The sequence below is a fragment of the Podarcis muralis genome, chromosome 17 (genome assembly GCF_964188315.1).
Source record: "Podarcis muralis chromosome 17, rPodMur119.hap1.1, whole genome shotgun sequence".
Classification (NCBI taxonomy): domain Eukaryota; kingdom Metazoa; phylum Chordata; class Lepidosauria; order Squamata; family Lacertidae; genus Podarcis; species Podarcis muralis.
The window spans coordinates 31,597,346-31,610,094 of NC_135671.1; the positions used below are offsets into that span (position 1 = coordinate 31,597,346).

General features: G+C 48.7%; 1 protein-coding gene across 5 annotated transcripts in view; it reads right to left on the reverse strand.

Annotated features, from left to right (window-relative positions):
- The window catches only part of PNPLA6 (patatin like domain 6, lysophospholipase), a 73,706-nt gene that overhangs the window by 18,879 nt on the left and 42,078 nt on the right, over positions 1-12,749 (reverse strand). For all 5 annotated transcript variants that reach the window (XM_028711666.2, XM_028711664.2, XM_028711665.2 and 2 more), the window contains exons 20-29: positions 11,933-12,046; positions 10,345-10,420; positions 10,125-10,265; positions 9,953-10,016; positions 8,823-8,991; positions 7,606-7,788; positions 5,643-5,761; positions 3,733-3,889; positions 2,812-2,928; positions 745-814 (exon numbers count right to left, since the gene is read on the reverse strand). In XM_028711666.2, coding sequence (XP_028567499.2) covers positions 745-814; positions 2,812-2,928; positions 3,733-3,889; positions 5,643-5,761; positions 7,606-7,788; positions 8,823-8,991; positions 9,953-10,016; positions 10,125-10,265; positions 10,345-10,420; positions 11,933-12,046 — 1,210 coding nt within the window. The remainder of the gene's footprint in view (positions 1-744; positions 815-2,811; positions 2,929-3,732; positions 3,890-5,642; positions 5,762-7,605; positions 7,789-8,822; positions 8,992-9,952; positions 10,017-10,124; positions 10,266-10,344; positions 10,421-11,932; positions 12,047-12,749) is intronic.

Here is a 12,749-nt window from a genome sequence, read left to right on the forward strand (position 1 = left end):
GTGTGGCCCTCACAAGGACCCTCCCCCCCCCCAAATTATCATTCTTTTATAGATCTATTTCTCTCTCTATCTCAATCACCCCATGGGTCCTTCCTCCTGTGGTGTCATGATGTCAAGATGTTTTATTGTGGCTTCTCAAGGTTTCCCTCCTCCGCAAAATGTTGTTCATTAAACGAGGCTTTGCTCTGAAGGGCGCCTTGTCTTGGCTGTGAAAGGGGCGTTGAATGGCGTTGAGAACTGAAGGGAAGCATCTGCCACAGAAAACTGTGCATATTCAGGGGCAGGGTGATGCAGCCTGCTCTCGCTTGGGCAAGCAACAGGCCCTCACATCTGTACCCCCCAACCTGAGGGGCCTGGGATTCTGCAGGAGACTCTAAGGGTACATCAGTAGGACCACCACACCTCTTCCTGTGCCAGGAATTGAGTGTTATGATCCTCAAATGGGGATGCGGGCAAGAACCAAAACTGAGGCCTGGAAGAACAACAGCACTGCAACAGACCTATTTTGAGCAGGAAACCAGGGTTCTCTGGAGACACCCGTTTCCCCTTCAGCCTCATTATCTCCAACACCCCAGGGGCCTCTCTCTAGGGCATTCCCGAAACCACATTTCCTTCCACTTGGGGGGTTCAAGGCCAGAAGTGTTTGGACATCATGGGCCGTCGCTGAACTTCAGGGGCCTGGTGAGTGAGTGTGTGTGTTTCGAACCCAAGCCCCCTGTGCCAGAAGAGGAAACGCACACTTACCATCTTTGTGGACTCGCATGGCGGAAGCTGTGATGTCTGTCGTCACGTTAAAATACGGGAGCCACAGATCCTGCATTGGACACAGCAGAGTGGGACAGTGATCACACACACAGGAATCCCGTCTTCAAGGGCTGTGAGGAGGGGGTGGGGAGGAAAGCCGCCAAGAGGACACATCTGACCTGCACATGTGAACTCACTTGCCCTTGCCCGAGTTCTATACCAGTCAAATTCTGCAGCTGGTACAATTTAGGCATATTGCTGTCTCTACTTGATTTGCTCTGTTCCTGGTAGCCTTAAGGGAAACATGCAGAGCCTTGCAGAGAAGGGATGGCTAACCTTTCTTTAGCCAGACAGCTGCTTTGATGGTCAGCCAACTCTAGCAAGGGATGTGGTCAATATACTGATACCCTCACATGCCACACATGCACTGGGCATTTAACACACACACTTGCAGTTCACACCCACCAGATATAGAATATCTTACTCTTTTACCCACACACATATGCGTTCACACTCATACTCACGCTCACTCGGGAAGACAGGCAAACTAATGCCAGTGTACTGGAAGAAGCAAAGATTACCAGTGTCAAAGCAATGATTCTTCAACATCAACTTTATTGGATTGGTCATGTTGTGCGGATGCCTGATTATCATCTTCCAAAGCAACTACTCTATTTCAGATCTTAAAAATGGAAAGCGTAATGCTGGTGGTCAACAAAAGAGGTTTAAAGACTCTCTCGAGGCAAATCTTTAAAAATGTAGTATAAACCCGCACAACTGGGAAACACTGGCATGCGAGCGCTCCAATTGGAGAACAGCCTTTACCAAAGGTGTCATGGCCTTTGAAGACGCTCGAACTCAGGACGCAAGGGAGAAACGTGCTAAGAGGAAGGCACGCTTGGCAAACCCTCACTGTGATCAACTTCTGCCTGGAAATCTATGTCCCCACTGTGGAAGGATGTGTGGATCCAGAATTGGCCTCCACAGTCACTTACGGACTCACTGTTAAGACCGTGTTCATGAAAGACAATCTTACTCGGCTACAAGCGATCGCTAAAGAAGACACACTCATACATACATTTTCACAGACACACACACACACACAAACCATGTACTGAGCATTCCCAGTGCTCCTCCCTCCAGGACTGGGGCGGAATTGCAGGAAAACCTCGCCTTTTACTTTGCATAGAAGGATTTGTGAAAAGCAAACGGCAGCATTTCCACACATGCTCAAGTCCATTCTCGGTGTTGGCAGGAGGAAATGCTACCTTAAAGCCTCCTGCCTGCTCTTTGAGGTTAATCTCCAGACCGAGTGTGGCGGTGCTTAGTGCTAAAACCAGGGATAACAGATCCTTCTGACTGCTATTTATAGATTCTCTCAAAAAGGGCAGCCAGAGGGATTTTTAAACTCACAATAAAGAGGGCTGATTGCCCTTTAGAAGTTGCTCTTTAAAGAACAGAAAAGCTTTATCTCCTGTTCAGATCAGCCGGGGGGCTGGGGGGTTAGAGATCTGCCAGGGTTGGTGAGCTACTTCCTGTGGTCTGGCAGGCCACATCTGGCCCACAGGTTTATCCTCAATGATGTAAACCAATGAATCCCTACCGCACGTGGCTCCAGACATTTAACACGACAGCTTCCACCTGTGGTAATTAAGAGAACGAGCCACAAAGCAGGCACCACCAAAATTATGGATTCTGCAATCCCCAGATCTCAACATCCTGCATTTTGGCAGTAAAAGGGTTAGCACAGGATGTTTCGGTGCTGGGGGCAAAACACACCACACTGCAGATCCGAATCCTGCCGATATGTTCTCAAGGAAAAGCGCTTGCAGAACCTCGCCATCAGGAAAGGGTGGGCCAAGACTCCAGCGGGCATTTTGTTTCTTGGAGGCCAGATCTGTTGCCTCTGTGGATGCTGCCGCCCGAAGCAGCCACCTCACCTGGCCTCACGCACAAGCCGGCCCTGACCTAGGCCCTTTGCCAGACACAAAGCTGCCATGATACAGATCAAAATGGCAGTGGAAGAGACATGCACAGGCATCCCTCATGGTGGCCCTGGGAGCATACCTCAATCTGCTTGTCCTGGAACACCTTGTGAATGCTGGTGTTGAAGGCAGAGCCCGAGAACATGGAAGTTATGGGATAGGTGAGGTCCAGCACTGTGGCAAACACCGAATTCATGATCTGCAGAAGCGACAGAAAAGTGTCTTGATGTTAGGGTTAGGGCACCTGCTTGCATGCAGAAGGCCAGCATCAACAATGTCTAGGCAACACGATGACCATATACATACGTAATAGACAATCTTTATAGAATTCCTTCAAACCATAAAAAGTTCAAGATGAAATCTTTAGTCTCAAAGCCTCTGAACATCTTTAAACGAAGCGAGGTGCCAAACTTTGTACGATGAAAGACAAGCTGTGAAGCTTTGTGTATTCAACAAATATGATGTCCAACACTGAACAGTGATTCCGGATATTGACTGCTGTTTCGTAGAATTCTTCGTCAGCGTGGTGGGTGGATACAGAATGCTTCATAAACCCGTCTTATTTCGAATGAATGCAGCGACTACATTATTACATGAGCACTGTTCCACAGCATTTGATCTTTTCATTTACATACATTCATTCTTTGAGACTAAAGATTTCATTTTGAACTTTTTATGGTTTGAAGGAATTCTATAAAGATTGTCTATTATGTATGTATATGGTCGTTGTGTTGCCTAGACACTGCTGACATTCTCTTTGCAACACAGGGGTTTGTTTGGATACTTACTGCATGCAAAAGGCCCCAGGTCCAATCTCTGGGATCTTTGGTTCGGACTGGGAATGCCACCCGTCTGAAACCTTGGCGAGCCACGGCCAGGCAGTGTAGGCAATACTGGTTGGGGCAGCCTCCTAGGTCCTTATGTTTCCCGAAATTTGGCAGGCTCAAATCAGCTGGGGTTTCCCCTCCCATTCCAAACCCTGCCGCTTCCAATACTTGCTCACTTTGGCCCACTCCCTGGCTCGCTGCTTCGTGCGCACGGCGCTCCTCTCCTCCGCATACAAGGCGCCGATGAAGGAGCCGATTGACGTGCCGCCAATCAGGTCGATGGGGAGACCGGCTTCCTCCATAGCCTTGATCACACCGATGTGAGAACAGCCCCTGTGGTGAAGGGAAGAGCCACGCCTGAAGCAGGCCAGAGCGCAAAGACCGAGGGCAGCCGCCACGTCCCAGCCCTAGGCTGCTCCGAGAGAGTCTGGGCCCCTCCTTCGCTCCTCCCTAGGCCAAGGGAACCGGGATGGCTCTCCTCTTCTTCCAGAGGCGGGGAACGGCCAAAGGAAGGTCCGCCCTGCTGCTCAAAGGCATCCCACCTTCACGAGTGGAAGAAGGGTGGGCTCCAGAGGCTTGGTGGGGAAAGAGCTAGGCTCCTCTTCGGGGCAGGGGTGCTGGGCGAATAGTTGCCTTCCCAGGACCCAGGCAAGCTGCATTCGGGCACCTTCTGGACCTCCCTTTCGCCCCGCCCCAATAATATTTTATTAAGTTTCAATATTTTAAACTTATTCAATCCAAACACAAATTCCCCCTTTCTCTTATTTTTGTCGACTTCCCACCCCCATTTTCCGTGGAATTGTTGTTTCTTCCCTAAGGTACCCCTGCCCGTACGGGCCAGTCTTGACAGACTCTAGGGTTGTGCGCCCATCTCACTCAAGAGGCCGGGGGCCAGCGCTGTCCGGAGACACTTCCGGGTCACGTGGCCAGCGTGACAAAGCTGCATCTGGCGAGCCAGCGCAGCACACGGAAACGCCGTTTACCTTCCCGCCAGTAAGCGGTCCCTATTTATCTACTTGCACCCGGGGGTGCTTTCGAACTGCTAGGTTGGCAGGCGCTGGGACCGAGCAACGGGAGCGCACCCCGCCACGGGGATTCGAACCGCCGACCTTTCGATCGGCAAGCCCTAGGCGCTGAGGCTTTTACCCACAGCGCCACCCGCGTCCCGATTCTTCCCTATCTGCTATTAAATCACAACTATAAAATTATAATCTAATTGCTTCAGTTGCTCATTGTTCAAATCCTGCTCGCAAGTTCATCATGTGATAATATTTCTTCAAGTAGTTCAAAAAAAGGTATCCATTCTTCCATGAAACATTCACTATTAGGGTCTCTTAATTTTGCTGTTAATTTTGCCAGTTCTGCACAGCCCACTATCTTACTCATCCATTCTTCTTTGGTGGGAAATGCTTCTGCTGACCAGAGACAAATGGCTGATGAAGATGATGGACTATGCCGAAACGGCGAAAATGACCGGGAAAATCAGAAACCAGAAAGAGAGGAACTTTAATAAGGAATGGGAAAATTTTACAATGTACTTAAGAGAACATTGTAAACATCTAAAAACTTGGGCAGGATTTGAGTAACGCTTGTAACGTACTAAAAACTAAGGTAAAAATGGATTATTTAAGAAAAATAGAGAAAATATGTGAGGCAGTTGAAAAAGATTGAAAATGGAAACCATGGAAGGGTGGAGGGGAGTCAAAGGATTAGGGAATCCTAAATGCTGCTGATGGTGTCTAATGTTCGAATTTAAACGTTTAATGTAAAACTGAATAAAAAAGATTGTACAAAGGAACTTCCTTCCTTCCTTTCTTTTCTGTGCATAAAGAATCCTAGCTGCTGCTGTTACATACATAAACAACTTCAACATTTTCAGGGGGATTTCTACCCCTATAATACCTAACAAAAACGCTTCAGGATACACACACACACACACACACACATACTCATTTTAAACAATTAAAAAAAAATCCCATCACGTATCATTTCCCAAAATACCCTTGCTACTCCTCAAATCATATAATCATATAAATCTTTCGCCTTTTACCCCAGGACCTTCCCCAAGTGCTTGAGGGGAAATTACCTGGCTCCGCCGCCCCCCAGCACTAAAGCGATGGTGTTGCCCGTGAGGACTCTCGCCAGGCGGGAGAAGTCGCTGTGGCGATCGGCGTTCTTCTCAAAGACCTTCTCGTACATTTCCCTCTGCAGCGGGGGAAGCAGAAAAAGAGGGGAAGGGGGCTACTTCCACCAGCCTCCAAAGAAGCAGGAGACCGTGAAGGGGGGTCCTCAAGAGTTTGCCTGCTTCAAGGCATCAACTTCTCCCATCCAGAGAAAGGCACCCAAAATAGGCACCCGGTGGGGAGGGAGGTCCACTCACCTATCAGTAGAGCCCAAACAACAAAGCACACTTTCCCATTTAAGGAGCTGAGAGGCAGTGTAGTGCAATGGTTAGAGCGTTAGCCTACGAGACTAGGGTTCGAATCCGCAGTTGGCCATGAAGCTCGATGGCAGGGGTGGACTCTGGTAAGCTTTGAGCAAGCCCAAAATTTGGCACCCCCCTCCCAAATGCATTATATGTAGGGCTGCCTCTGAAGACAGTTCAGAAACTTCAGCTAGTGCAGAATTCAGTTGCTCATCGGAGCAAGACAGTTTGAGCATATTACACCGATCCTGGACTGACTGCCCTGGCCACTGATTAGTATCTGGGCCCAATTCAAAGTGCCGGTTTTGACCTATAAAGCCTTAAAGAGCTCAGGACCGCAATACCTCAAGGATCACCTCTTTCCATATGAACCTACCCAGACCCTGAGATCATCTTCTGAGGCCCTCCTTTCTGTGCCTCCTCCTTGAAAGGTGTGGAGGGTGGCAACACGAGAACGGGCCTTTTTTGTAGTGGCTCCCTGTCTGTGGAATGCTCTCCCCAGGGAAGCTCGCCTGGTGCCTTCATTATACACCTTTAGGTGCCAGGCCAAAATTTCCCTTTTTAACCTGGCCTTTGGTTGACCTGATCGACATTCTACACTCTTTTAAAATGCGGCTCTTTTTTAGGGGGGTGTTATTGAGTTATTGTTATTTTATATAGTGTGATCTTTTCTGTGAACTTCCCTGAGACCTTTGGATATAGGGCAGTATATAAATTCAACAAATAAATAAATAAAATAAAATAAATTTCAATTACGGCTCCTCTCAGTTTTGTGCCCCTTTAGCTCTTTTTTAGTGCAGTGGAACCTCCCACAGCATCCTAAATCTGATGTCGGCACCAGGCAGCCTTGGGACGGTCACCTCCTTTGTCACGGGTTGTCACGGGGATTAAATGGGAGAACCACATAGGCCACCTTGAGCTCCTCAGAGGGAAGAAGACAGGGTACAAATGCGACAACAAACAAATACCGTATTTTTCGCTCTATAAGACACACCAGACCATAAGATGCACTTAGTTTTTGGAGGAGGAAAACAAGGGGGGGGGGATTCTGAATCCTGAATCTTATGGGATAGCCGCATGCAGCCTCTCCCGGGCAGGGGATGAAGGCTCCCCTTGCCCAGGAGAGGCTGTGCACGGCTAAGGCTCCCCCAAGAGCCGTGCTCCCTTTAAAGAGCATGCAGAGTGTGTGTGCGGCTCTTGGGGGCTTTTCCCCAAGGAGGGAGAAGGGACTGATGGGCTCCACGCGGCTCTTTAAAGGGAGCGCTGAGCAGAGCCTCCCACCTGCATTCGCTCCATAAGACGCACACACATTTCCCCTTACTTTTTAGGAGGGGAAAAGTGTGTCTTATAGAGCGAGAAATACGGTAAATAAGCAGGGGAGGGGGTAGGTGTGGGAGGGAAGGAGGCTTGGAGTGAAGGGAAACACTGTGCAAAGGTGAGTGGGGTTCTAGCGAGGAAGGAAACATGGAGATCTAGGGTGCTAAGCTCAAACAAAATGGATTCAGGGGCGGGCAGTAACATCCTCCTAGGAATGGGCAACTAAGCCTTGCCAGGGAGAGTGCTGGGATGAAGGGACAGGCTTTTGGGTGGGGAACACACATGGGAAAGTGGAATTGGCTGGTACCAGCTTGTTCGGGCTGCGTCTGGAGAAGACCCGACGCGGGCATTTGATGTGCAGGTGCCCCGAGCACCAGCTGCGCATGTTGAGCCACTCCACGGTGCGGGCAGGGCTGGGGCCGTCCTCCCGGTGCAAGAGGATGAGCTGCTTCAAGGCTCGGACGGCCGTGCTCTCCAGCATCTGCTCCAGCTGGGGAAAAGCAGAGAGAGGAAGGACATGGCGGGAAGGTCCTCTTTTTATCATCAAGTAATAATCATGAATAAAGGTAAAGGGGACCCCTGACCATTAGGTCCAGTTGTGACCGACTCTGGGGTTGCAGCGCTCATCTCACTTTATTGGCCGAGGGAGCCAGCATACAGCTTCCGGGTCATGTGGCCAGCATGACTAAGCCGCTTCTGGCGAACCAGAGCAGCGCACGGAAACACCGTTTACCTTCCTGCCGGAGTGGTACCTATTTATCTACTTGCACTTTGACGTGCTTTCGAACTGCTAGGTTGGCAGGATAATCATGAATAAATAAGAATAAAAATGTGCACCCACCCCCGAGGCCATTCCATTGTAACTATCCAACCTCCCAATATTTCAACACCTCTTGCGATGGTTTGACCCCTTTCTGTTTTAACAGGACAAATTCTACAAACTCCCTCCTTATCTCCTCAAAATCATTTCTCCTGCATATTCCTCACCTTTGTCATTAATAGCTATATCCCACACCTTTTTATACCATTCTTCCATTTTATATTCTGCTTGCCCCTTCCACTTCCTAGCTATCATAATTCGTGTATCTGTCAATAAATTTGTGAGCAAGTCCTTCATAGCCACGAACCTTCCACCTCATCGTAAATTGATAATAATGCTACCTCTGAACTTTCGCTCAGCTTTAACCCAGTGATTTCTGTTATCTCCTTGAACAGCCTTTGCCAAAAAAATTGTAGAGATTTACACCCCCGCCACATGTGAACGTAATTCCCTGTTTCCTGGCCTCCCCTCCAACATAACACTGAATATTCCTTGTTTATTTGATTTAATCTGACTGGTGTTAAATACCATCCCCAAACTAATTTATAGTTATTTTCTTTGATTCTTATAGACATTTTCAACTTACGCTTCTTCCATATGTTCCCCCAGGCCAGGTCCTCTTGCCTCTGCCAAGGGCTCCCTGATCCCTCCCTCTGGGCCTCCGATCCCAGCAGAGCATGCCTCGCTTCCCAGACCCTGCTCACCTCGCCCAGGGTGGGCTCCTGGTCCCCCAGGCCCACAATGAGGATGCAGTCGGCTTGTCGGATGCAGCGCACAGTCCAGGGGGTCAGCGTGCAGTCGGTCTGGTACAGCACAATGCGATGGATGTCCTCTTGCTGGGCCAGCCAGCCAGACAGGCGGTATTCATGGATGCTGGAGGGTGTTTGGGGACACGGGAAATTTATTTTTATTTACTGCCATTTTTTATAGCCCACCTTTCAAGATGTGAATCCTACCAAGGTGGTTTACAAGCAGTATTCAACTACGTGTTTTAAAAGCTACAACAATGATATTAAAAATAAAATGCAAGCTTTCAGACTTGTACAAATGAGACTTCTCTAACCTCAAAAGCTTGAATTCTATTTCAACCGAAAGAAAAATGTGTAATTATACTTGGGGAGAAAAGGACAGCCGTTCATGTTCTTGCTGTATCCTCCTCACTAGGTGGTACTCAAGGTTGGGAACGGAGGTGGGAGAGTAAATTTAGGGAAGTCAACCTTTCGCCTCTCTCCTTCCTATCCCCTCTTGACCCCGCAAAGTGCCCAGCCTGCTGAAGAAGAGTTTGGATTTGATATTCCACTTTATCACTACCCTAAGGAGTCTCAAAGCGGCTAACAATCTCCTTTCCCTTCCTTCCCCACAACAAACACTCTGTGAGGTGAGTGTGACTAGCCCAAGGTCACCCAGCAGCTGCATGTGGAGGAGTGGGGAAGCGAACCCGGTTCACCAGATTACGAGACTATGGCTCTTAACCACTACACCGCCACTGCTGAGCCTCTAGAAAACCTAATATATGGGAAATAACTGTGTACAGCTGAAAACGCTGGCAGCATTAAGATAAATTCAACAGTGTAAACAAGTTTTGATGGATGCAATAATGGAATACTGAATGGCATAGTTTTTGTAAAATACGCAGGGATTTGTGATATGCAAAATGAACCGTGGAAAGAGAAGAAGGGAAGTCATTGATATCTTAAGGAAGTAAAATAAGTATTTGAAATTGTAAAACAGGAAATTTAATAAAACCTCTAAACCCCTGGAAGAATCTGGCAGTCACAACATTTCTGCCTTCAGACCCTGTGCAGGGGCACACAGGAGCACACAGAGAACTTACCTGTCCAGGGCGGAGGCCCCAAGACGAGCCCGGATGATGTCACTGGTGAGAAGCAAGGTTGGGCCTGAAAAAAGCCAGAAGAAAAGTGGTCATGACTGGTGGAGCCAGGGCCAAGGAGCGGGAGACAGAGAGAGTGAGAGCGAGAGTGAGAGAGCGCTGTAGTTGGGCTCACCAATGGCATTCAGGGCATGCTTGAGTTCCAGGGTGAAAGCTGCCATGGGAACGTCGTCACACACCGGGAGGACGGCCACTGTGGAGAGGTTGCTGGCTGGATTGGTCAACTCTGAGCTGGAGGTCATGCCCAGTCCAGAACCTAGAGGGCGAGACCCAGTGAGCACATGGCTGGCACAGGCATTCTATGAATGAAAACGGGACTCTCTACACGCTCCTACCTGGGAAAGGGCCACGCAGCTGCTGCAAGTTCCCCAAGATCTTCTGGCTCAGTAGGTGTATAAGGCGAGTGACAACCTGTTTAAGGGAGAGGAAGTCAAGCAAACACAGAAACCAGCGAGTATCTCTGGCAGAACGCCGGATGAGCTGTTGTTGCCAGCTCCTGAGCAACACACACATTCATATCATGTGGGGCTCTGAGCCAGGTATTGGATTTACTATGAGCAAGGGGCTGGCTGGGCCACTTCCTTGCTTGAAGCGCACAGGACAGCCCTTACTCTAGTCTTCCCTAAACAAAAAAGGTAAAGGTAAAGGACCCCTGAATGGTTAAGTCCAGTCAAGGGCGACTATGGGGTTGCGGTGCTCATTTCACTTTCAGGCCAAGGGAGCCAGTGTTTGTCCACAGAAAGCTTTCTGGGTCATGTGGCCAGCATGACAAAACCACTTCTGGTGCAACGGAATACTGTGACAGAAGCCAGAGCGCATGGAAACGCCATTTACCTTCCCGCTGCAGCAGCAGCAGCACCTATTTATCTACTTGCACTGGTACACTTTCAAACTGCTAGGTTGGCAGGAACTAGGATAGAGCAATGTGAGCTCACCCCGTCGCAGGGATTTGAACTGCCAACCTTCTGATTGGCAAGCCCAAGAGGCTCAGTGGTTTAGACCACAGCGCCACCCACATCCCGGTCCTAAACAAAACAACATCTTCCTGCACACGTTTTTAAAAATTGCTCCCTGAATGTCATCATTCCTGGCTACAGCTTCACTCAGGCACCAAAGAGCAATTCTAAAGTGTACCCCTTGGTAGGATTCTCTCCAGCTACCATTTATGAGGCAATGGACTGTAGCCTGATAACAGAATAGTATTTGTAGGAGGCATCATGTTAAGTGTGAAGTAGCAACTTCTTGTTGCTGCTCTCACTCACCAAGGCGATGCAATATGTGTGTGTTTCAGAGGGTCTTTCTGCTACACGGCACAGCAAGCTCATGGCAGTCCAGGATAAACTGCAATATGAGGGTTTGCCTGCCTTCATCATTCAGATGTCTGGGTCTCAGCAACATCTCTGGGCATATTCAACAAACTTGGGATTAAGTTCATTTTGAAACAAGCAGAGGGCCCAGCACCCAATTAAAAACTGTCCAGAGAGTTTGCAGGCAGAAAAAGAAATTGCTAATTTGTTTTATAATCACCAGGAAAGTCAACTCTCTTTCTTCTGTGTGTTGTGCATTTAATTTCATGGAATTTCAATACATATTTTGGGCAGTAACTGCTTACAATGGTGTGGTAGATGTTGGGAAAGTGCTCTGTTACAGCTCCAAGCTTTGCTCCCTTGTGCTTTTACCACTGCTCTCTTTACTTCAGGTGTTTATAAAGCTACTCTGCCTGGGTACATCTGTCCCAAACACTTATCCCATATGTTTATTATGCCAGGAGTTTCATATTACAAATGATGCTGAAATAAACCCTCAAACCAGTTGCACAAATTAAAGTATGCGAGTTCGGGACCTGTTTGTGAACTGGCTTGCAGAACTTACTTTGAAGGCAGAATCTGGTACTTCTTAAGCACAGAATTCCTTGCCACTCACCTGAGGGTACCGTCGCTTGATGTTGTTGAGGGTCCCTTCTGGGAGCTTGGCCAGCTCTGTGTCCCTTACAGCGTGGACAGTGGTGGCTCGGACTTGGCGAGTCAGGGCTTCCACCTGAAGGGGCAAGAGGGGGAGGGGTGTCAGGCGTTCAGCCTACACTCGAGTAGGACCCTGGCAGAGACACATGCCCGACTGGCATGTTCCCTCCCTCCTGGTCGATCGTTCGGGAGCTTCATAAGCTTTCTTCTGCCCGAACATCACAGCGACCGATGCCAACCGACATCGGCACACTTAGGGATCCGCAGAGTCTTCGCAGTTCGCATAACAGACCTCAGCAACTCAGCATTTTGGCTAATCTACTTTATTTACATATAAACACACACGGAGCACTGCAACATGGCTCCCTCTGTCTCTAGCATCAGACAGCAAAGAGAGAAAGAACAAAGGACAATAGTCCCACTTCACGGAACACAGTAACACAAACATCCTGTCTCCGTCACTTCCCACTCTGTGGAGTCCAAACACATACCGTCATGTGAAAGACAAAAATCCCATGACTGCAATCATGGAGCAGGAATTCTAACATCGGGGTTACACTAAGCAGGATTCCTAGCATGAAATGGATGAGCTCCTCAGATGTCAGAGCTGTGCCTGACAAATAATATGTTGGCATTAATGATTTACGTTCCAGGCACAGAAGGACAGATTATCTAGGAGGAGCCATGATTGGGCAAAAGCAGAGATGCTCACTGTGTGTGTCCAAGACTAGGCTAGAGCGAGAGTCTGATACTGTGGCTTCTAAGTCCAGGTTAAGGGA